The sequence below is a fragment of the Oculina patagonica genome, chromosome 5 (assembly GCF_052425735.1).
Source record: "Oculina patagonica isolate OP01 chromosome 5, crgOcupat, whole genome shotgun sequence".
In the NCBI taxonomy this organism is placed as follows: domain Eukaryota; kingdom Metazoa; phylum Cnidaria; class Anthozoa; order Scleractinia; family Oculinidae; genus Oculina; species Oculina patagonica.
In genome coordinates this window covers 8,501,486-8,527,632 of record NC_135762.1, presented here as the reverse complement: position 1 = coordinate 8,527,632, position 26,147 = coordinate 8,501,486, and the positions used below count along the sequence as shown (strand labels likewise).

Here is a 26,147-nt window from a genome sequence, read left to right as displayed (position 1 = left end):
TAGGATATGTTGGTTTTCTTTTTCAGTTTTAACATACAAATATCTTGAGTTCAAAGGAGCCATACCCGTACACCTTATTATCTAGACAAAAATTTTCTATCAATCTTTAAGGTAATTTGTTTTGTATGCACATACATTCGAACCTCCTAGTGACCAACACTCGTGAGCAACCATGTCCCGAAAGCAGCCCTTTTTTAAAATGCCAAAGTTTTGCCCGTCAAATCACTTCAGTTGGACCTTCTCCTTAGTAGTAATAAGTTACGCTTTCCTTTCACCGATCTTTAGCCCCTGCTGTTTAAATGGCATTTGAACTGCTTACTCATCTGAGCCCATTTTAAACCGTTCGTCTTTCTAGAATTTGGGCTTTTTGTACCTTTGCAGTGAAGAATACACGGTGCTCAAGAAACCTTTTCAATTTATATTATGACTGTAGCTGTTATTATTATAATATCGCATTTCCTGGCAATGGTAGTGTCGGAGGAAGCATTTGCTGGTGATTTTGTATACACGATATTTTTAGCAGGACAACCAATTAACAATCTTTCGTCGACTACATTTTAAATCCCGGCGTGACGGCCATGATTCAGGAGAATACAAGGACTTTTAACTTTACTATCTTCTAATTTTTTAAAAGGCGATCATTTTCGTCATATTGAAAAGGCCATACTTTTAGTGAATATATCTCACTTCCAACTAGCCCCATATTGTCTTAAAATTGCCGTTTTATTACCATGCCCAAATTGCAACCCTCCAGTTTAACCCATTCCACCATCTACCTCACCCCTTGGGTCGTGTTGGGTGATTTCTTCAGCTAGTTTCCCTGAGTTTTCTATTAAAATTTTTTCAAAGTTTTTCTCAACTATTTCTATAATTGACTCTCTTACAAAGAATTACTTAAGCGGCAATTTTCAAAAAGTTGAGATTTGCTATAAAAATAAACCGCCCTTTTTTTATAATACTTACGTTCGCAAGTTGGAAGAGCAGGAGTCCAAGTTTTGTCCAACTGACACGTGATGCTTTCACTTCCTTCACGATCGTAGCCAGTCCTACATGCAAAGCTGCAGTTTGTTTGATACACCCAGTTGAGGGCTGGACTCCCATCTGGGTTGGTACATGTGCCAGTGGGGGGATCCGCGTCGTCGACAGATGGTATAGGGCAGCGGATAACTGATAATGGAATGAATAGACAACGTTAGCCTATTTAACATTTAAAAACTCATTAATAATTCATAAAGAAAATACAAAAGAAATTAATGTTTAATGAGTGTCTTTATATCTGATAAAGACACGTAAACTTTACGTCCAATTTTCTAGGCCAAAATTAATAACCCCAAATCTAAATATTAGTGCAAGAATGAGTTGATCTACATCAGAAGATTTTTAAGCCGTCCAATAAATTCGCAGTTCGTGTTTTATCAAGTCTAAAACACTCGGCTGCGCCTCGTGTTTTAAACAGTATATCAACTGTCAATTAAAGGAGTTTTTTCATTAACCCTCAGGGGAGGAACCCAATGCGGTCTCCTAATAAGCGCCAAGAGTCCAATGAATCAAAATTTTTCATAGAATTTACTGCAACTAAGGTACACTGTTTTCACTTAAGCCCTGGCCAAGCGGTAACGCAAGTAAATTCAAGAAAACGCGAGCTCGCCTTGCGTACAGTCTTGTGTTGGTTGGCCAAACGAACTCGCAAGTTTACTCGCAATTGCAAGTGTACGCAAGTTGTTAAAAAATGTCATTTCGCCCGCTGCAATTCAGTACTTTAGGTGGCCAAACCGTGAAAAACTTGCGTGCAAATTTAATCTCGACCGAAGTGAACGCAAGCCATTGCAAGTCAACGCAAGTGCACGCAAGTCCTAACCGAATAGAGACGCAAGTGGACGCGCGTCGAAAACTAGACTGTCCACAGCCTCTCAACCGCGCGCTCATCGATCGAAAAAAACACAAAAAAATAGAGGGCCGTGGACAGTCTAGTTGAAAACTTGCATCAAATTGCGTTCTCCGTTTGGCCAGGCCTTTAAAGCTTTAGTCCTGTAGAACACTAGTGCTTCTGTTCTACTCGTGGTATTGCCATCTTTGCTGAAGTTATAGCCTAGCATTTTAAAGAGCTTTTTTCCATACCTGAACACGTCACAACGGTTCCACTCCAAACCATGATGTTATCATTGCTGACAGTACATTGCCTAGTGGCACTTCCGGTTGATATTTCGTACCCCTCCGAGCATTCAAATTCGCACGAGGATCCGTACGTGTTATAACAGTTTCCTCGTATTATTCCATTGGCAGGAGGTAACAGCGTCTCACAGTGACGGACTGTTTATGGAAATGGAAACATATATTTTTCCTTCTTGGCATTATACAACGATTAAAAAAGTTCTCGCACATTCATTATTAAAGCATCACAAAGCCGTTTTTTTTTTTATCCTGGATAACATAAGCAAACTTTAATGTCGCTTCAGTGTTTTGTTTTGCTAAACGTACAATACATTTAAAAAATTTGCAATATTCTTTAAAGATGTCATTAAAATAACCGATATGGATATCTCGGTTTATTTGTATTTTTTTCTCAAGGCGTGATGATAATTAAAATTGATGTCCAACTGAAATACTACTTATGATGTGGTCGCCGTATTGGTAGCCCACATAATAATGCTTAAATGATGTTATTTTCTTAAACTTATTTTCGTAAAAACTGGCTAACAATAAACGCTACCGATAAAGCTATAGCGTGGACAAAAAGTTTCTCTTCTCCTGCTCTATCAACTGTTCGTTTTCGGACGTTGTTTATGCAAGCATTGATGAAAACCACCAATTAATACTGTATAATTATTACATGAAGCTTACATATAAGAGGCCACTCCTTAAATCTTCCTATTCAAAATACGCAGGCGAAAATGTTAAAATTATTTGAGAATTCCAGTACGGGATGCTTAGTTTGAATTTTGTTAATCAGCAGCCGTTAAACAGATATATCACTTACTTGTGCAGGCTGCTCCGGTCTGTGGTGAGCCAGCGTATCCTGTGAGACATTTGCAGTCCAGTATATTTGAGCTGCCTGTGTTAACATGGCCAGAGTTAGCAGGGCAAGCTGTACACTCGGCTGCATAGCCAAGAAAATCCTTGAAGGTTGAAGGAGGACATTCTGAGAGACCAAAAGCAAACAATGATTATCACTACTATCAGATTCGCTTCTTCGAGCGAGAATAAAATTGAAAAAGTTGTAGGAAGACATAGTCTCAGAAAACCCAAAAAAATAGTGTGAGGAAAAAATGGCAAAAGTATTTTTTTGGGAAACTGAGAAAGAAAAGTGACATGCAAATTCTGAAAACACTATCTTTGTTGTTTTTTTTTTATGTTTTTAGGAGGGTATCAACTTGTAAGAAAATCGAAACTATTTGGGTGTTACAATGCCATGGCAAAAATACATTTCGCTCATGGCTTGATACGCGCTAAAGGTGTCGAACATTACCTTGTTGGTTTTATAATGTTTACTAAAGCTAATAAAAATGTCAAGAAAACAACCAAATAAAACATTTAACTGATAGCTCTTGTTTTCTCCACGAAAACGTGCGCATTTGTTGGCTAGTTCATAGTCACATAACATCTAACAATGAAACTGTTTCCCGCCAAATTTCCGGAAATTAAAAAAAAGAAGAAAAAAAAAAAAAAAAAAAAAAAAAAAGGGGGTTTAAAAAAAAAAAAAAAAAAAAAATGAATAAAAAAAAAAAAAAAAAAAAAAAAATTTTTTTTTTTGGGGGGAAAAAAAAAAAAAAAAAAGGGGGGGGAAAATTTGGGGGGGGGGATTTTTTTTTTTTGGGTTTTTGGGGGGCATGGGCCGGGAATGGTTTTTTGGTGCGGGTTTTTTTTTTAAAAAAAATAGAAACCGGCCAGGAATTAACAACGGAAAAAAAAAAAAAAGCAAAAGAAAAAAAATTTGTTTTGCCTTCCGGGCAGTAAAAAAGCTGTTCCATTTGCCACTGGAATTTTCCGGAAACTCAAACAGAATTTTTGGTCGAATGGAAAGCGCCCTCTATGTGCTGGAAACTTTTTAAAATGGGTGACGTCAAGTATGAGGGTAAAAGTAAAGTATTAACCGTCAGTTTTTTTTTTCGCTGTCACTCGTGAACAAAGCGTGACTGAAAGTGAAAGGATTTAGCCCGCGCGCCAAATTTGTGTTCTTTCCAAGTGAGTGCCGCTGGTTTTGCGAACTGAATCCTGCCAAGAAATTCTAACCTTGTTCAATGTAAAATCGTCAACAAAAACACGCAGCACAGCCAAACAAGGTTTTTTGTACGCAAAATTTGAAGCGTTGCATTGTTAGAAAATTTATATTTCTAAATTCTTTTCGTTTTCAGTTTTAGCTGTTTTGCTGTATAACATCTTTGCAGCTTCGCTTGTTTCTCTTGGGAAACCAGGGACTTTCGTTTACCAAAAATCTTTGTGTTTTTCGACACTAATTCGAAGAGGATGAAAACTTAGAGATTCTCGCGGAAAAGAATAACTGTTACCCCATGGATCAGTTGTTAAATAAAAATAAACACTGTGCAGTTACAAAATCATTAAATTGAATATTGATTGAAGATTTGTGTTATTTAGTTTAACCAGGAGAGACACCAACATGTTGACTGCGCGCATATTTTCGATCGAACGGCTAACTAACAACTCTTGATTTTTTTTCCAATTATGTGCTACTTTACACAGTAAATATCTACTTACGGGTACATTGACCAACATATCCAGACCCCGCATATCCCTTCGGGCATGCGCATTTGTAATCTCCATATATCAAACCACAGGAACAAGTGGCCAGCGGGTCGCAGTTGTTGTTACATTTGTCAGCAGTCACAGCTTCTGTTTGCCATACTGCTTCATAAGGATCTGAAGGACAAGAAAAAATTGATTTCCTTACATGGCTGCTTAGAGATCTCTTTAGCTTCCTGTACGTTTCTTGTCTCATTTCAGACCAAGTGATTTTACTACCCTTGAGAAATACTTCGTTCAAACTGACACATATCCACGTGTAAATTAATGTGTTTTGGTTTAAACTTACGATTTTGTATTTTTCATTGTCTCATATTCATTATCATAAACTGAAGCAAAAAGGGAAGAAAAATTAAACTGGTTTGAAAGAAATTAAAGCTAAGAAAATATTAAACCACAATAAATGCATTATCTTTCAGATAGATTGAGGCCTGTTTTTTACCGGGCATAATCGCAAGCACAAGCACAAGCACAAGCGCGAGCAGCGCGAGCAAAAGAGGGCATAACAAGAAAGAAAACACTCCTTATGCTGTCCCTCCATAAGAAAATGTTTCTTGCCGCGCCATAAAAACTTATAAAACACAGGGGAAAGTCTGAACACTCATTCAAAATAAAAACAACTAAGGTTTTCCATCTATTAGTACATCGTAAAACAAAAAAGAGGTTCTGTTCTTTTTCCGCATGTTTCTGAAAGTTACAAAGAATCCACTCTCCACAATCATGCGCGTAACACTAACTGGCTTGACACTGTTGGCATTTTTGTCGGGAAAAAAAAACAGTTATCAGATACACAGCAATTGACTAACTTACCTCCTCTGATGTACGTCGCAAGTTCAGCAAACTCATTAAAGTCCCTCAAATGAAATGCTTGCTTGTCTGGATTCTGAACAAGCTTTCTAAGGTTGTTGTAGTCAACGTTCCCTACACCTATAGCAAAAACCTCCACACTACCCGCTATAAGGTTCTGTGCTCGTGAGACTGGGCTTGGATCACTCCAAGGGTAATTCCAGTAGCCATCAGTGAGAAGAATAACGACAGTTTTAATCTGAGTCGTTGATTTCCTCTTCTGCCCATTATTGAGGCACACTTCCCAGCCCAGTTGAAAAGCGTCTCTCATGTTCGTCAACCAACCATTGATGCTGTGGGACATCGTTTTGAACTTTTCGTTAAATGTACACTTGTTCTTGGTAACTGCGGGAGCAGAAACTTGTGTTATGAATTTGGATGCTGTTTCTCCAAATGGAATCACCTCGACGCGGGTTGCCTGCAAGCCTACGCTAATCACGTTTAGCAAGTTCATGACGAATTTTTTTTCTTCGTTGAAGTTGCTGGTCGATAAGCTGCCAGAGGTGTCAACCAAGAACACAATGTCGGATACGGAGTTTTCAAAAGAATGAATTTGATTCCTAAGAATCAAGAGCTCATCTTTTGAGACTTTCAGCCAATCTTGCGCAGTGGCAAATTGAAAATTCACGAGAAGAAGGATTGCCCCGGGAAGGAAAGCTTTCATTTTCCCCACAGTTAAGCAGTTTTGCATTAGATCTGTTACCAAGCACATCATTCAGCGTTTTCATGCACTTTCAGAGTTGGTCATGGAAACTCAGCTGTGCATATTAATAAAAACGGAATTTTGTCACGGTCATCTTTTTGGCAACTGAGTACATGGTACCCAATCAACCAACGCAAGAGCAGCTGTGAAATTCTCAGATAAGTTCGAATTCGTGACAAAGCGTTTGCTCAGAGACTAAAAAGTATTATCATCTGGGGCTTTTGTTTTTAAAGAAGTTGACGCAAATCACGTTTACGACCTAGCAAACTTGGTCACAAAAATCGGTTTTCCCTCCATAACAAAGTCTCAAAATCAATTTATTTTGCATTTGGACATGCTTTAGTTTATGCATAAAGCGATTCCTGAAATTGAGAGTGAACAACGGTTAAGCAGCAACATCAGTCCACACATATTTTCGTAACGATGTCAAATTTATTATTTATTTTCTCCAAAGGTAATAAACCCTAGCCAGTCCAGGAGGGGGCGGAATCCGCCCCCTCGGACCTTAAATGGACGGCACCTTATTTACATAGATAGAGCTAACGGTCACAAAACCTTTTTAAATCTATCTGAAAATTATCTGGAAAAAACTAAAAAAGTAGATGTTTTAATGAAAGACATTATAATGTTACAGTTCACGGAGTATAGAAATATATATATTTATTTACAAAACAAAGATCAGACTTAAAGTTTTATTTAGTTAGCATCTGTTCTGTGAATACTTCGTCAATCGCTGCATTCGGCTAAACGTAACACTTCGTTTTAAGTAGTTTGGTCGAAAATGCGTTTACTAAAGGCATTTCAGGTGAAAACAGCTTTTTACTTAAAGTTTATAGATATAGTCTTTTCAGTCAGCCAAGTAAGAAGTTTGGTTACATGACATTGTAATTTCAGTTATTTATCCCAAAGCACGATGAAGGTAATGTCTTTAGAAAAAGACGTTTGTTATCATAGTTACAATCTCGGAAGCAGTTCAGAACCAACATTAACTCCCTATGTCGATTTCAAATATTTGTTTTAACATTAGTTGTAGGAATTTGGTGGAATATCTATCACTAAGACAACATCTTCTAGGTCATGATTTTCTTTATTCTTGTCACGTCTTTTTTACTACCAGGTGAATTAGATCGGAGATTATGTTAAAAAAAGAGAATTTAGACGAGTTAGGAGTGCTTTTCGCTATTAACAAGAGAGAATGCTACTAATTGATCCATTGACCACGGGCCTTTTTTTGGTCTTTTTGCACAGGAGAAAGCTACGAGGAGAAAAATTGAGGAGAAGTTGTATGTCTGGAGTTTTGTTCTTCGAGATCCACAAAATGAGATGATAAATAAACATTCCATGACCATAAGCGTACGGACACCTTCGATCCTGAGTGGGCGAAGACCTTATTGCCCGAAAAGAAAACTTACACGAGTTGCAAGCCAAATAAAGAGGCACATAAAATGCTAATTTCGCTGCCGTAATCGACTGCCTCGAAAGGTCCTTGCAATTTTAAAGTATAGAATTGTCAGATCTCGGTGAAATTTGCACTGTTTATTTGTGTAATGTTAAGGAATATGTGTATAAATACCCGGCGCGGACGAGCCATTTTTGACAAAATTATATGGCTGCATTTCCTCCGCGAAGATAGGAAATTGTTAAACTAAACTACAAAGAAACTGTAATGATAAGTTCGAAGAACAATGCACAGGATAAACCTTCGACTCATACTTCATGCATAAACGTCGATATCTCGAAGAGACTTTGATTTTTCGTAAAATATGTTATTGATCCATTCTAGTTCAGCGAGCGGTATTCTTGGGGAGTCAAATTACATTGCTTTTCCCCCACTTATACAAAAGCATGTAAAACAATAAGGGGTAAATGGGTTATAACATTTCATTGAAATATTGAGGTAGCGCTCAGAACTCAACTTTTAAGTCAAAAGCATAAGCTTCATCGTATTGTAACAACTTTCAATTGTATCAAGATCTTGCTTCGCGCGCAAACGCTCGAGCTATGCAAAAGGCTAACTTCCAGCCCACGACAAATTCCTACTCACTTTGAAATGATTGCAACTTAATCAAACTGAGTTTTCACGCCGAATTTGCGAGAAAAATCAAAACACGAGAATAGTTATTTGCCAAAAGAAACAGAAGCAGAGAAATGAGAAATTTCGAATTTTACATCACAAAAGTTCGGTATATTTCCAATACTATGTATGTTGATGTAATACGTTTTGGACGAAATGTTGAAATTTGTCCGCTTTTTTTGTCTCGGCCTGTTGCCCAAATTCTAATAATTTTGCCCAAAAAAGGGTTTAAATTTCCTATTCTGGTGGGGAGGCTGCCGTCCTCATCACCCCTCCCCCTTTCCCGCCTAGTACGCCTTTGTGCATGACGCATGAATTATTTCATTACTTCCACCCACCCTCGAGCCATCGTGAATCCGCCATCTTAAATCAGCCATCCTCGATTTCTTGACATTTCTTGAATGTATTATTACGATAGACAATCACCAAAGCTGAATCAAAAGTAAAAACGTTCGACCTTTAAAAAGGCAGGATCTCACAATGTTAATTAAAACCTTGCATTAAAAACAAAACTGAAAAATTTAGAAAAAAATTAAATGTAGAAGAACATGATTGTCAAAATCAGGTTCCACGGAAACCTCACGTTCTTTGAAAAATAACATTCGCATCAAATCGTTCCCAGATTAGTTTGAAAAAAATTCATAACGTTTAATGGTGTTAGCTTCAATGTTAAAACAGTTGTCAATGTTTAAAGACCGTGGAGGCGGATTCCGCCCCCTACTGGTCTAGCTAAGGCTTATTAACTTGGGAGAAGGTAAATTTAAATTTAACGCTTTTACTTTAATCTGCCCTTGCAATGACATAAAGGTTTTATCTATTTGAGCTACCGTGTAAAACATGAACTAAAAATGTATCAAGGTGGAGAGTATTCTTACATTACATTATTCTCTACAAACAGTGTTTGTAGAGAAGAATAATTGCCTTGACCGAATAATTCCAACCAATAATTCCTACATTAAACACGCAATATGCTTTTTAATCTCTACGCAAACTCTTTGCCACGAGTTAAAACGTCTCTGAGAATTTCACAGCTGCTTTTGCGTTGGTTGATAGGAACCCATGTACTCAGATGCCGAAAAGGTCACTGAGACAAAATTTCGTTGTTATTAATAAGCACAGCTGAATTATAATGGCCAACCCAGAGAGGGAATGAATACGTCTAATGCTGTGTTTCGTCACAAATTTTACGCAAACGCTGACTAAGCTACAGAGAATAGAGAGTTTCTCTCCCCATCGCAATTTTCCTTTATCGTGAATTTTCAAGTTACATCGGTCACTCGCTATTCTTCGCGCCGTTCCCCCTAATCGAACGTCTGGAACAGGCTAGCTAAAGATAAGTCAACTCGTTATCGTCCTCACTGATTGCAGATGAAGCACACACATGGATGCAAGTCCAGTTTCACGAGCACGAAAATAAACCTGATGGCAAATTAGGTGAAAACTTTTGCCGTAGCTGTAGAGAACATTGCCTACACAACTCTAAAGAAGCTGTTATCAGGGTCGAGAAAAAAGACCACTTCATTTGAAGGACTTGAACAAGTAACAAGAGTAGGTAAGAAAATTCAATTTCCATGTAACTATAAGGGTTTGCTACTGCTTTTAAGAAGGCTCACAACAGTTTCCAGTACTTTCCAGCTCTCATACTTTAACGTGTCAGTGCTACAAACATTTATCAATTACTGCTACAGAATTGGTACCAAACAAATGCCCAATCATTAATATACTAAGCGTGCGCAGGATCAGAAAGGTAAACATTTCTTGCTCTTGCGGCCCAGAACCTTTTTCTGTAACTGCGCAAGAACGAAGGCTCTGGAAAATGCAACTGAATGCGGCATCGACTTTCGTTAAAAAAATTGAGCAAAAGCTAAGTATTGAAGCTGTAGTTGGCACGATTTTCGTATCACCCAACTTTATTATGTACAGTCAAGTTCCTTGTTCAAGGAAAACAATTATATTTCTTCCCTATCTTTAATTCCATTTCCAAAAAGTGAAGCTGTTATTCCCCCTCACCCTTAACAACCAACATGCTTTCATCCAAAAACCATCGGCCAAGATGAAGTTTTTTTCATTTTTAGTGTAGTGTTTGTACACTACACTAATGGAGTTAGTTTAGTGGGGAAGCGAATTCCGCTACGCAAGACGTAAACAGTTAATTGCGCGGTCAAGTGGAACAAGCACGTAGACATACATATGCAAATTAGACTGGAACTGGCTTGTTATTGTCCACGAATGTTCTAAAGCAATGGGTTAAAAAATTCGCGACAAGGCTCGAACGCGCTCTGGGCAATTAATTGAGGGAAAAAAGGTACTCGCAACACAAGATAAATGTACTTCACCAAAAAAAACTGATAAAAAAAACTTACAGCCAGTGTACAACTCCGTGAGATGGTAACAGATTCACGCGAGTAATAACGCAAACGAAATACTTGATGTAAGACTTCTAAGTGGATTCCGGAGATACCGGCAGTAAAATGAGAGGACATTTAAAACTTATAAAGGATACACGTCACGCAAGCTAGCAGTAAGAGATTAATATTTGAGCTCTGGGCTGTTAATAGGGAAAAAGGTCATCGCAACATAAGATAAATGTACTGCACCAAAATAAACTGATAAAAACTTATTCTGTGAGATGGCAACAGATTCACGAGAGTAATTGCGCAAGCGGAATGGATTCCGGAGTTACCGGAAGTAAAATGAGAGGACATTTAAAACTTATAAAGGATAAACGTCACACTAGTTAGCCTCTCTCCTCCGCAGAGGCCTCTTTCGTGTTTCGTACGGGCTGGGAAATGGGGAGAGGTGAAAAGTAAGCGCGCGGAGCCTGGAGAGAAACGAAACGAAAGCGCGCGGGGGACACTGTGTTTATCCCCTTCTTTCCCCCGTGTTTTTCGCCTTCCCCCACTAAAGAACACTGGGTGAAATTTTAGATTTGTGTTGGGACAAAGATGGTTCAAACATGGTTCAAATATGACATTTGTCACATTTGTCTGTATTTGTCTTAGAGACAAATATGGTATTTGTCCTAAGACAAATAGGATAATTGTGCATTTGCTTGAGTGACAAATGTGGACAAATATGGTGTAAATGTATAGCAAATATTAAATTTGCCCGCTTTATCGCATTGACAAAGGTGTTCAAAGGTCACATTTGTCAGATTAAATGTGAAGCAAATGTTGTCTTTGTCAAGAATCCATTTTGTGTTCTCTCTTAATTAATGCTCTTTGCTTCACCAAAAGATGATTTGTTCCATGATTACCACAAGCTGAGCTTGAAAAATTATTCCCAGGAGCTATTTGAGTGTTTTGGTAAATGACAAACTTATCCCAATAAAGTTTGAAACACATGAAGCACACAGAAGTACAGCAACCAACTTTTTTTATTATCAACCTAGAATGCCTCTGTACAAACCAAACAATTTTTTACTGAACTGACACAAGCTTGCATCTAATGTATAGATTAAGATAGTTATGGCAAAATATTTTTCCAAAGATATTAAGATATTTATCTACAGCATCACAATTCAGTTAAGCTACTAGTGAGACTATACTGCTTATCATACATTGAGCTGGAATTTTTTAAGAGCTCCTGCATGATCCTTTTAAATAAAACTCTAAGAGTCCTGTGACAATACACTTGTACCAAAAAAGTATATATTAAATAAGTTCAATTTTACCTAAATAGTTTTTTGTGTCCTTTTTACTGGTATTAAATCCAGATGCTTATATTAATGACAAATAAAAGCTTGTTTTGTTTTTGATAAAAAAGTATTAGGTATATATACAAAATAGCTGAGTAGAGGCCAGTACAGTTACATGTACATAACCAATAAGAAAATGCTTTTCCTTAAAGCTATTACCCTCTAAATGTACTCTTAACATTAATATCATCTAATTTTCAAATTCAATTCAGATGGAAAATGGATATTTTTGTTTCTGAAGGACATAAATATCATTGCGACAAGTTCAATTTTTCCACAACTTGTTAATGGGAACCTCTTTTTTAAAAAATTATGGTCACCATAAGTTAAAAAAAAAGTTGAAGATCAACAATCTAACAAGTTAAACAGCATTATAAATAGCTAAGTGTAAACCATCAGCAAGGCTGTCATTGATGGCTGTAACCAATTAAATGGCTAATCGCGACGTACATGTAAATCGTCCCGAAGGGCCCATGCCGGGGCCCCTTTTGGGAAGTTGTGAACACTTCCTGGTAGAAATCCCCCCACCTCCCTCTTTGCCATCATTCGCTTTCCTCTGTCACTCCTCGCTCTATTTGCTTTGCGGTCAAGGCTTTGGAATTCCCTTGTCAATTCCTCTGATCGCCACTGGTGACGTTTTATAATAAGCTTTTCTAGTTTAGCCCCTCTTCTTTGGTCTTCTTCTTCACTGTTACTGTCTGGCTCGTACACGCTCTCCTCATTAGACATATATTCTACAGTTAGTACTTCCAATATCCTCTTTTTCTTTTCCTCTGGATAAGAGCACTGCCGAAGTGCCTCTTTGCGTGTCTTGAGTTTCTGCAAGTACAGATTAAACAACAAATGTAAGGATGGTAGGCATGTTAAATTTGCGGTCTAGTCGACCAGGAAGAGTGAAAATATAGAAAACATTAATTTCACTCAAGTTTGTGTGATGGTGTATGAGCAGCCATCCCCACCTTTGCAAGGTGATCTTTTAAAGGAAAGATAAAAATTCTAACATAATTATGTATGTACACATGCCATGTTTTTCATTAAAAAGAAATTTGGTCATGGTCAGGGCTCTAATTTGAACATTGCATGCAGACTGTATTGTGTGGTATCAACTTCATGGCCGTTCCGAGGTTGCACAGGGAACTGGGGATAGTTTCAAATTTTAAGTAATCAAAAATCTGACACCACCACATGAAAGATCACGGTGAGATTGGTCTATTGACCAAGTTTGATACTTTCAGAATAAACAGAAACGAAGTTATGGACCTTGAAACATGGTTCAAAATCCATACAAACGTCTCTAATTGTGAGCCAGCGTCCACCAAAACCATATAAACTCTTAAAATCTTTTATCTGTTTTGTTACAGCTGTAAAATCCTGCCAAAGACCCATTATTTGAAAAAAGTGAGATGAAAATCAATGTGTTTGCCAATTTTAAAGAGTAACACAAAAATCATAAAAATTAAGAGTTTATTGTGGTTTCAAAATAAGAGACGTTTGTATGGACTTTTAACCATGTTTCAAGGCCCATAACTTCATCTCTGTTCATGCTAAAAGCGTCAAACTTTTTCAAATGACCAATTTCACCGAGTTCTTTCATGTGATGGTGTCAGATTATCGATTGCTTAAAATTAAAAACTCGCCCCAAATTCCTGCCCAACCTTGGAATGGCCAATACTGTTTACTGTATCTACTACATTCTCGTCTCCATAGTCCTTTTTGCTTCTTTTAGTTGGCAGTGCCTTGGCACAAGAAATGAAGGGCTCTACGGAGTCTGGGGACACAGGATTTCCGGATTCTAAGACTTCTGATCTACATGAATGCAGTCATGATGTTTCAAAAGAATGTATGGAGAGTCATTTCATTTTTTACTTCCGGTGAATAACTCTTTGCTTCAAACAGCCAATAAAAAAATTGAATTAATTCAAAAATTTCATGTCCTCAGAGCATTTCGTTTCTCATGCCAAGGCTGTATGCAGACTGTATTGTGTGGTATCAACTTTTACATGTTTACTGTATCTACTACATCGCAATAGCCCTTTTCGCTTCTTTTAGTTGGCAGCGCCTTGGCATGAGAAACGAAGGGCTCTGGGGACACAGGATTTCCACTCCTAGTTTCTAGTTTTTTACTTCCGTTCAATAATTCTTTGCCAATCAAAAAACTTTGAATTAATTCAAAAATCTACAGGCTCAGAGCCCTTCGTTTCTTGTGCCAAGGCTTCACCGGCTATGAGAAGTGTAAGAGATATGGGGATGAGATGTATCTACTATATAAAGCAGCTATATTACAAGAACTTTTATTATCTTATGGCATAATAACTTACATTGTGGCACCTTTGATTTCTCCTTGATGATACGATACTTTGCTCTTGTTTGTTTGTTAAATGTGGTTCTCCTTCAAGCCTGACCTGGGTTGTTTTTCGTTTCCTTCTAGCTTTCAGTGTTTTAAAATATGTCCTTATTGCACCTATAGTACAATAAATAAATTTGTAAAAATATTGTTGAACTACTAACATTAAAATAACAGACTATTTGTAGACCAACACTAACAATTTAATAAATATATGAAGGGCTCGGTGCAAAAATTGAACCTTGCCAAAACAATTCCAAAATTCACATGCGGGTTTGTTTACATAAGTGAAATAATGTAATGAATATATTTTCGCCAGCTTTGACAGCTCCATTTCTGAGAAATAACATATGCAAAAAAACTAGGTTTTTCTAGTCGGCATCTTAAGTAGCTTCTTTGTTTACATGCAACTTCTAAAACACCAACTTGAAAAACTAAGGTTTTGCATATGTTATTTCTTGAAAATGAAGCAAAAACCCGGAAAAATAGATACAGTACAATGGTTTACATATGTAAACAAACCCACATGCGAAATGTCGAGTGATTTTGTCAATGTGTGGTTCCAGAAAATATCCATACTCCCCCCACAGAAGGGAATGGAAATTCCGGGGAGGAGGAGGAGGAGGGCACAAAGACCCAAAACTTTAAAGCAATGTATGAAGCTAAATTGGAATTTCCAGAGGGGTAACTTATTACAGTGTACTTACGCTCTAAGATAACTGGATCGGCTTCCTTAAATGCTGAAGTTGCTCTGACTCCTCTCTCAATGGCTTGGCTGACTTCACAGTTTGCATCATCCTTAAAACTGAAACCACAACTCAGAAGTTACTAATGCCTGATCAGTTCCATGTTTGAGAAATTTATAATAATGCATTGTTCAGTGAAACACATTGCTTTAAGTTTCGGGAAAATGGATGTTCAAAGAAACTGGTAGGTGCATTTCATTAAAATGCCAAAACACTGTACATGACATAATTTCTTGAGTCTTGAACAAGATTATGGAGGCAGAGGTAATTAAGTACTTCAACAAGATAGACACTGTCCCTTGTAGTACTAAGCATTTTTTCACTGAAAAATATATTTATAGTTACGTAAGTTTTTCATGTGCCATTTATTGACTTGGCGTTTTCATCCACCTTACCTGTTATCTGGTTCCAAAGTCCACTCTATAGGTGGGTCTTTTTCCTTTAACTTTGCCACAACTTTGTGGACACAGGCCTACATAAAGCATAATTACATGAAACAAATAATTAAAAATGAATAAAAAATAAGAATTTCCAACACGCTAATTTTTGGGAACGGTCCCGTGTAAACAGAAGGCCTATCCGGTCCGAAAATCGGACCGGATCCGTTCCGGACCGGTCCCGTGTAAACAAAGCCTAAGGCTAAGGTGCATTTCAAGTGAAGCTTACGCCAAATACTTGCCAAGTTTGCACCGAGATTTTAAAGGATTATATTAAAAAAAGCAGATCCACACGAAAGATTTTGGCGTAAATATATTTTGTGGAATGAACTGACCATAGGAAGGAATAAAGTGACTTGAGGTGTGTGGTAAATGAACTTGACAAAAGGAAAAATTCCTTGGCCACCTAGGATATAATTTCGGTATGTGGTAGGTTACCATAGCAACAAACTACACGACATAAAAGTAACTATTTGAAGTACTGAATTCGTGAATGCCTTGAAATTGCCTTCCAGGAATTTTTCTTTCCTCGATTTCATTGTAAAAAGATTAACTTACCACTATATCTCGTGGAAGGCTAACATTCCCCGTTGTAACTTGTCTTTGTGTTCTTGCTGAGTCTTTTAACTGGTCTACCTTCTCCGTTAGCGTTGCGATGTGACGCAGCAATTGATTAAGCTGGATGTCGTGATCACAGCTTGGACGCGATGTCACGCTTTCCGGTGTGCTGTAGCGCGGCGAAATAGTCAACTCTGATGCTGCACCGGGCGTAACATCTAGGCACAAACCTCGACGGGTCGAGGGATTATCGCGGTTATTTCTTTCTATTGAGACTACTGGGCGAACTGGTCCGCGGGGAACTGTTGCCTGTAACGTCAAAACATTTACAGTGTGTTTACTTTCGCTTTTCCAATAAGACCTGGAAATTTTTATCCTTATTCAAAATGCTTCTTTGATCTATCGTTTCTGATAAATCCATAGTCTCCTTCCAAATATTACAAACGGCTGCTAGGGAGACAAATGATTCCTTCGCAGAGAATCGACTTCAGAGAAGAAAGAACAAAGAATGTCACAGCGATCATTACAGCATGTTGACAGATCTTTAAAAACTCACCGTTCGATGACGACCCGAGGTTGGTGGCGAATCCACTGAACATTCACTTTCTGAGGTGTTCGATCTTCTACGATGCATTTTCAAATAACGAAAATACACTTTCAGACTCAACTTTCACGTTTTCAGTGTCAAAGAGCACAACGCTTGCCGGCAATGATCGTGAAGTGACGCCAAAAATCCCGCCGATTATGCAAATCATTGTCACAACTTCTTCGCAATCGTTTTGATTGGATGAAGAACGTCACGCGTCCAAATGCAAATACTGATTGCTGTGTCCTGTTGTGTCGTTTGGTTTGTCGGTGGCGTCTGTTTGTTGATTCATCATGAGTTCGAAAAGGTATTTTTGCAGTCATTGTAACGATTTTGTCAGCCGAGGCACCCGGTCTAACCATCTAAAAGAAATTGCTGCAGCAAATGAACCACGCAGTGAAAGTGACATCAGTGATGAAGAAAGCTACGATCTCAGCTCATGTTCGTTCGACGATAATCCCGAACTGCGAAGTCCAGATGAGCATGACTTGATCACTGAGAACCACAGCCATCGCGAGTTTAATGGTAAGTCTAACGAAATAGTAGGTTTTAAAGTTAAATTATCATTAGTCATTACTCTGGAATCCTGATTTTTCAACCCCTCGTCTTCTCTAACCTCCCATGACTCGGTACGAAAACCTAGCTTTTTAAAGTCTAAGTGAAGCAGTGAAAATGTTTATACACCTTTTTGAACGAAGGATACATTTAGCTGCCATTTTTTTGAACAAAGAGATAAGTTTATCCCAGGAGAAAAATACATATTATCCCAGAACGAATTTATTTTGATTAACTTCAGAACCAGGTGACCCAGGAACCATTCAGTTGTTGAACCCACAAAAGGATCATGGGAAGCACTTTGCTTGGGAATTTTAATGCATGGTGGTAAAGGTGCTTTACAGTATTGTGAAAAAGTAATGCACCCGAAATTCGGCGAAATTCGCGCTTTTCGGGGCTTTTCGAGGAAATTTCGCTTGAAGCGATATTTCTGCGACAATTCGCGCTGTTTCGTCGTATTTTCGTGACGTCTATTGTTTAAAACCACGCGAAATTTCGAAGGATAATTCGCTGTGTGCGGTAATTTGTCGCGAATTATCGCGCACTTTCGCGAATTTTCAGGCACTTTCACGCGATAATTCGCTTGATCCTGAACTTTCGTGGCGATATTTCGAGACAGTTATAAGTGTTTCAAGCAAAACTTGCCGTGAACGAAATTTAGATCTTTCATCTTGATCGTTTTCTTTTCGAAACTGTTGTGTTGTTGTGAGACATGGCTAAAATGCGTTAGGTGTTGTTTTTAAAATTCGAACACGGAGGAAAGAAAACAGGAAAGTTTATCCAGACCATAAAAATGTAATAAACGCATTGGAATTCAAACAGCTACTAAGCCATTTACCTGTAACCGACAATAAACAAAAAATAGCCTGATTCCGTGCAGCCTGATAGCGTAAAACAACTCAGAACAACTGCATGTCGATCGAACATGGCGCCTGGCACATAACAACTAAACAAGTTACAGTTGTTTAGCAGGTAAAGTCCTTTCCTTTCGACGGTTAAATCTATACATTGGTTAGCCATACAGTAATTCTTCTCATCTTTTCTCTTCTTGGTGTCCAAGAAAGCACAGAAGTCCAGAAATTATAACAATATTCTGCCGATCAGCATCAACTTTCGAGCGAACGAACACATGCACACACTCGGAGGATCTGGGGCCAAACGGTTGCTATGACAATGGCAGAGTGTCCTGGGCACAAGGTTGATTCGACAAGACGATTCCTGAATGTTTTTGCGATGTTGATGTGTGGAAATCGTATACTTTGAGACCTTTTTAAGCTTAAGTGAAGAAGAAAAAGCCTATGGAAAGGTTCCTTGCAATGCTTGTCTTTTATCTGGATAAAAGGGTCGAAAAATATGCGAGAATTAGTAACATCTGAAGCGAATTTTGCTTTCGATGTCAGCGCGATCTTTCCGTGAATGTTGTTGCGAACGCACTGTTTGCCTTTATGAACTTGGAATTTTTGGTAAGTAATAAATTATTCTTATCACTCAAGATTGTTGTGGTGTTATTTAGACTTAATATGGAACAGTTGTTGTTCACGCTACATCGAATTTAAAAGAACGGTAACCAAGATATATTTTGTGTCAAGTAACATGAGCAGGCGATCGTATCAATCCCGCGGAGAACTTTAATCGAAGGGGACCAAACTACTGTTGAGCTGCACGCGAATTTTCTTCTAGTGAGTAGCGAAATATTGCGAATTATCGCGAATTATCGTTGAGGCAAGGAAAATTCGAAGAAATATCGGCCTTTGTTCTCGCGAAATTTCGCTCGAAGTGACGCGAACTTTTTGCGCGACTTTTCGCGCGAAATTTCGCGAGAACAAAGAACGAAATTCGCGCTTTTCGGGTCCATTACTTTTTCACAATACTGTACATGATTCTTGAGAACACTGAATTCATTTTGTCAGGTTCTGGTAACAAACTGTTGGTGTTATCACAGAAATTTAGAAATACTGTACTTATATCTTTACAGTCTATTTCACATTACTTTACCGTCCCGCGTTGCGAAGTTCGCTAGGAAATTGGGAACTGCATCATGAAGTAGCCAATTACGTTGCGAGCTTCGGAACAAGCTTCCCAACTTTGGCGCGAATGAACTTTCCAAGTTTGCAAGTTGAGAAGGAACAGGACACTTTGCTCGAACGTCATGGTGATGTCTGAGATTCAGGCCAAGAAAACAAGGTGGCACTGAGAATGTTCCAGCGATTCTAGCTGCTAGAGTTACAAAATATATTTGTTTGAAGTTGAAGTGTCTGACAACGTTTGGCATGAGCGATCTGCCGATAAATAATTTTTATGCCGACGGAAATTTGGTCAAATTTTACTTTTTTATATGGCAGATACATTTTTAAAAGTTTTGTGAGGCTTCAACTTTAATGACAAGTCTTCTACGTTTGTAAACGAATGAAACTGGACGGTTTACGGATCTTCACAGGAAATTAATTTTGTTCAAGGCAGAATTTACTGTTATTTGTTTTCGCGAAGCAAAGCCATTTCTGACAACGTTACTACAGAAGGGTTTTTAAAAGAGTTGCTGTTTTAAAGCCATGGCCATTAAAGAGTTTTGACTGCAGAACACTTTTAAAATATATTTACAGTGTATCATCAGTTTAATCTTCCGATGAACGCTTGCACGAAACATTGTCTTCAAACTTGATTGCGAATCATGCACTGTTTGATACCCAATTTGAGCATGTTTTCTTTCAAGACACAATGCAAGGGACAGTACAACGTTGGTCAGAATGTTGATACTGACGTTTTGACGCTGTGCTTGTTCAAACAAATATTTTGCAACTTGAGCCACTAGGATCGCTGAAATATTCCCACCACCAACTACAAGTTCAGATGTAATCATGACTTTCGAGCAACGTGTCTTGTTCCTTCTCAACTTGCAATTTTTGGAAGTTCAGTTGCGCCAAAGTTGGGAAGTTTGTTCCGAAGTTCGCAATTTGATTGTCTAATTCGCAATGTTAATGGCTACTTTGTAACGTAGTTCCCAATTTCCCAATAAACTTCGCAACACGGCACGGTAAAGTAATGTGAAATTAACTGTACGCGTAAAACCGTTGATCCTGTTAAATTGGTCTAATAAACCAAAATTCTTTTTTGCAACCACACACCAAAACTATTCATTATCAAGTTAACTCAAAGGGAAACAAGGGTCTAGAAACATTTTACCTTAAATGCAAGTTCCTACGATGAAATTACTGAAAATAATATTAATTTGCTTTGACATCAAATTTTGTTGGTAATAATCGAGAGAATAAAATGGTCATTTTGCTGCTGCGAGCAGCCATCTTTGTTTTCTTCATGCAAGCGAGGCTAAAAGTGTGTTTGGACAACCAGTTTTTTAGAAAATTTAAGGCCTGGTTGCCTGAGAAAAAACCGCCGGACAACCCAAGAACGTACATTACCGTGATCACCCAACTGAATAAACTTAAGAAGTTAATTTAAACATGAAAATACAAATGTAGCTCTCTTCTAATCAATAAAATCCATCACAATTCTTAGAAAAAGAAAATCAAAGGTTGAAACAGTTAATTGGATGTTTTTTGAGTTCAATACTCCAGGATAAGCTAGATGTGTTGCCTTCTAAACACAAACAGCTAACCTCGTCAAAATATTATATGTATGCAGATTTGCACGACTTCAAAATTCACAATACCATACAGTGTATATATTAGCAATTGTGAATGCATTTCTTGCATTCATCTTGAGTGAAATTAAATTTAGAGCAAAGTTTAATTTAAGTTTATTTATATTTCAACCTACATTGTGTATACACAAAGTTCAGAACTTTTGGCTTTTTTAAGCAAAAAGATTTGTGACCCACGTGTAATCTGAGAGGCATCTTCTTGTCTGGGAATAATTTATATATAGCTGTTTTGAGATTGGTGTGTTTTTGCGTGTGTAGGGATTGATAGAATTAGGGAAATGGTCAAAACTATTGTACTCAGACAGGAGCCAGCTCTCTGCAAAAAGACAGGTGGTCTCTTCATGTACGCATCCCCCTTCCCCACCTTAAAAGATGGTGCCTTGTTTGTATAGCCCACACTTTATCAGGAGTAGAAACTAAGAAAAAGATTCAAACATCCTTGTGCCATTTCCCCAGCAATGCATGCTTCATGCACACCATATATATGAAAATCTTAGCTCAAATTTTGAAGCCAATAAATTTTGTCCATTTGCCTAATCAGACAGGTGGTACATGTATCTCTCATAACCCCCCTACCCCTACAGAAGGTGGGTCCTCGTCAAGTACACTTGTTATGACCACTTCCCTTACTATACCGCTTCTTGCTCGTGGTCACATAATTTTTCAAAGTGCTCACATACTCTTTTGAAAAGTGCTTGTTGCTCGCAAGGCTAACTTTTGTCAATGCTTGTGCTCGCAAAGACCATGCGATACCCCAAGAAGTGGGCAAAATTTGCACATTTGATTTTAAACTTTAAGTCCCATAGGTAGAGATTACCAATTAACATTAAATGATTTAGTAAAGGAAATGACGATGAATCAATGATATCCTGAAAATTGAGGACTTTGTTATAATTCTGTGATTGCAAAGGCATTTTGCTCGCAATCTTTCCAGAATAAATTTAAATGTGAGAAAAAGAAAGTGGTGTAATCAGGTTCTGAGTTACAAAATTATTTTGTTCATTGTAGCCATTTACCTTGTACTGGAAGGTCTTAACATAAGATTCAAGGGCCTGGGCCCTATGTGTAATAGTTTCAATATGAACTACCCATCCCTATATATAATGATGAATACATTCATGTTACTTTTATTATAAATAATGTACTGTATGTATCATACAGAACAACTGGTTTTTATATTTTAATTTCTGAAGCTTGGCCATTCGCCACTTAAGAGGTCTTACAATTTTAAAGAGTAAACTTCAAAACAACCCACTTACATGAACATTATGTTGGCAACTCAATATTGGGTATCTAAATACAACTGACTTTACCCCATAGCTTTAGATTTCAGCTATATAGACAATAATTTGAATTTCTCACTTACACTTTTTGCAGAGGACAGTAACAGAAACCAAGAGTCCTGCTTTGGAAATCTAGACGATGAAGATAGAAGGTTATTTGATGAAGCTTTCATTCGCCAGTCTATTGGAGAACAGGATGATTTAGAAGAAGATTTGTACCATGAACAAATATTGCACAGTGCAGGTCAAGAGGTATGGGATGATTTGTTAGAAGAAAACGTTTTGGATGACCTTGATGAAGCAAACTTCCCTGGAGCAGTTGACACTGATCCTGAATCATTTAACAGGAGCATCCTCATCAACTGGCTGCTTCTATTCATCTGTTACTGGTGGACGTACTGTAACATTGCTGACCGTGGAATTGAAATGCTTCTCAAATTTTTCCATGCATTTTTTTCTGTGCTGGCGGAGCGAGTACCCTGGATGACATTTTTTGCTGCAACATTCCCTTCAAGCTTGTACATGCTAAAGAAGTACTTTGGTCTGCATAAAGATTGCTTCCAGAAGTTTGTTGTATGTCCAAAGTGCCATTCTCTGTATAATTATGAGTCTGCTTATGAGACAGTAGGTGGCAGGCGACTGTCAAAGAAATGCTCCTATGTGGAATTTCCCAACCACAGACACAGAGCACACCGAAAGCCATGCAATGAAGTTCTGCTGAAGGAGGTCAAGCTTCAAGATGGAAAACTAAAACTGTACCCCAAAAAGGTGTACTGCTACAATAGCATTATTGAAACATTAAAACTCTTTCTTCAACGTCCTGGTTTTCCATCACGGTGTGAATTGTGGAGGGAAAGAGAGAGGACAAGCATACCAAATTTATTGAGTGATGTGATCCACGGTACTGTCTGGAGAGATTTCAAAGGCCCAGATGGGTCACGCTTTATGAGCCATCAACGCAACTTGGCTTTAATGATGAACGTTGATTGGTTCCAGCCATTCAAACATTCCCCATACAGCGTAGGAGTCATTTACCTTGCCTTGATGAACTTACCTCGTGGGGAGAGATACAAAAGAGAGAACATCATTGTTGTTGGAATCATCCCTGGCCCTAATGAACCTTCAAGCCTCAATCCATATTTAGTTCCCCTTGTTTCAGAACTGAAAGAGCTGTGGGAAGATGGAATTGAAGTTTGTCATTCTGGCTCACCAAGGATACCCGAGAGATTTTTTGCTGCTGTCTTGTTAGTAGCCTGTGATGTCCCTGCAGCGAGGAAATTGTGTGGTTTTTTGGGACATGGTGCCAGAAGAGGCTGCTCAAAATGCAAAAAAGAATTCATTCCGGGTGAAACTTTTGGCATGAAGATGAACTTTGGGGGATTTGATAGTTGTATGCCACGTACCAATGTAGAACATCGCCATGAAGCCCAAGAAATACTTGCTGAGGACACGTATCAAGGACGAGAACGTAAGGAATCTAAATATGGTACAAGATACTCTGAACTTATGCAATTAGAGTACTTTGATTGCATCAGATTTACTATTATTGACCCGATGCACAATTTATTTCTTGGAACTGCCAAGCATCTGATGAAAAATGTTTGGCTACCAAATAAAATTTTGAAGCAGAGTGATCTCAAGTCTATCCAAGAATTGATTGACAACATGAAAGTACCATCCAACATGGGAAGAATCCCAAACAAGATTGCATCAAATTTTGCTAGCTTTACATCTGACCAGTGGAAGTTGTGGACTGTTGTTTACTCCGAGTTTGCTTTAAAAAAGTATCTTCCATCTGAAGACTACAAACCATGGCTCTTGTTCGTGAAAGCTTGTCGCATATTAACTGCTCCTATAATAACGTTTCGTTCCCTTGCTTTGGCACATTCATCACTCATGCAATTCTGCAAGAAATTTGAGACTAAATATGGACAGTTGGAAGTTACTCCTAACATGCATCTGCATTCCCACTTAATCAGCTGTGTTGTAGATTATGGGCCTGTGCATAACTTCTGGCTCTTTTCATTTGAACGATTTAATGGTGTCCTCGGAGACTTTAAGACCAATCAAAGAGCAGTCGAAATTCAATTAATGCGAAAGTTTCTACGGGACCAAGATATCAGGGATATTCCATTCCCACGTCTATTTAAGGAACAACTTGGAACTGTCTTCAGTCAAATGAAGACTTCTGTAATGGATCCTATTCATGATGTCAGTTCTGCCGCAGAGTACTTTTCCCTATCAGAGGGCCCAGTAACGAAGGGAAACCTTTGGTTTGACATTGCGTTATTTTCTTGTATATCTCCACACAGAATGGATTTTCTTGATGATGATGAACTGAATTTCCTTTTGCAATCTTATTCAACATTTCTTGAAGGAGTTGAATTCCAAAATGGAACAGCTATTTGTGATCGTTATGCCGGAGTTGAATTTTTGGGAGAGCGCTATGGCTCGCTCGACTCAAGAAGTGAGCGGTCTTCCTACATCATTGCTCCCTGGGTAGGAGTAAATGGAAACATTGATCCAGCCACATGTAATGCGAGGCCCGGTGTAGTGAGCTACTATGTGAAACAGAATGTTTTAATTAATGGAGAATGGAGAACTCTCGTTATGGCCAGAGTTGCCTGGTTTCAGGAACATCCTGACAGACATATGCATCAGAGTGGGACCACAGAGATATGGTGCAAAGACATCTTCGAACCATTAGGCCCAGCCTCCTTTATTCCTGTCCAAAGGATTCAGAGAAAATTTGTTGGAACTGTCCAAAAGTGGAAAAGAGAAAATGTTCTCTTTGTTTTGCCACTTGAAAGGAAAATGTACTTGTGATAACTTTTTAAAATTTTGGGTTTGTCATTCATTGAAAGGCTCAGTGGCGGACATGTATCTGTTCTTTATGAATCTTGTTTGGCTACATGTATAATTAACACTGAATAGTAACTGTAGATTGATTCAAGCATGTACACTTAAGACAAACAAGTTACCGTCGATTGCATCTACCTGTGAACGCACGCGCTAAAATCATGTTTTCAAATGACATCAGCGTTTCAGGTGTCAAACTTTGAAGTTTAGCAGACCGCACTGCGAACCTTTTCCCTCAAAATACTTACTATAAACACTGATTATGGGCGAAACTTTACACTAGAAATGATTCAAGTGAACCTGTGTATGCATATTGACACAGATCAGCATCAGTTTCTCAGAAGAAGTCTCTATATCTAAACTTTTCAGCCATTTCGAAACTGGAATGTGTTGAACTTTTGGCGCAAAAGTTGCTGTTACAGTCTGCTAAGCTTCAAAGTTTGACACCTGAAACGCTGACGTTTCACGTCATTTGAAAACATGTTTTCGGCGCGTGTGTTCATAGGTAGATGTTATCGACAGTAACAGTTTTCTATTTCAAACAGAAAAGTAGGACTGCTTGAAGTCTTTGGCAAGAGTTTGCTGATGCCATGATTGTTTTATTGTGTTGTTCCAGAAAAAAACCATACCACTCCAATGGAATGTTTTCTGTCTAAATTTCCACACCCCTATGGAAATTCCAGTTAAATAAGCTAAGTACTTTGCTTTAACAATTTTGGCATTCAAGACCCCACCCACTCAAAATTTCCACTGATTTTAATGGAGTGTGTATGGATACTGAAACTGCACATTTCACATTGAAAATGCTAATTCAGTTACTGAACAATAGTTTGATCTCAATTTAAATTGCCATAGTTTCATTCCACTTTTTGTGAAGTCTGGAATTGCACAACTATTATTGGTACCTTAGAAAGTAAGAATCTATCCTTTCACCAGGTTACATGTAGATATCATACCATGAGGCATGGGTAAATACTGTTGTTTGAAGAGATAATTATATGAGTGCTCTAGCAGGGCCCGGGTGCCTTAACTTTTGTCTTTGA

The 26,147-nt window shown here is 38.1% G+C and overlaps 2 protein-coding genes across 2 annotated transcripts in view; both read right to left on the bottom strand.

Annotated features, from left to right (window-relative positions):
• The window catches only part of LOC144655349 (sushi, von Willebrand factor type A, EGF and pentraxin domain-containing protein 1-like), a 39,658-nt gene extending 33,326 nt beyond the window's left edge, over positions 1–6,332 (bottom strand). Inside the window, 6 exon segments of the mRNA XM_078515587.1 lie at positions 964–1,167; positions 2,119–2,310; positions 2,978–3,139; positions 4,714–4,875; positions 5,569–6,278; positions 6,280–6,332. Coding sequence (XP_078371713.1) covers positions 964–1,167; positions 2,119–2,310; positions 2,978–3,139; positions 4,714–4,875; positions 5,569–6,278; positions 6,280–6,332 — 1,483 coding nt within the window.
• A 5,014-nt stretch (positions 6,333–11,346) lies between these two features.
• LOC144654968 (uncharacterized) lies at positions 11,347–16,797 on the bottom strand. The gene is made up of 6 exons (XM_078515196.1): positions 16,720–16,797; positions 16,164–16,472; positions 15,564–15,640; positions 15,130–15,227; positions 14,397–14,539; positions 11,347–12,897 (listed from the first exon to the last, which is right to left on the bottom strand). Exons 1-6 carry the CDS (start codon positions 16,795–16,797, stop codon positions 12,514–12,516), a joined length of 1,089 nt encoding a protein of 362 aa, XP_078371322.1. The 3' UTR covers positions 11,347–12,513.
• Positions 16,798–26,147: the final 9,350 nt, after the last annotated feature.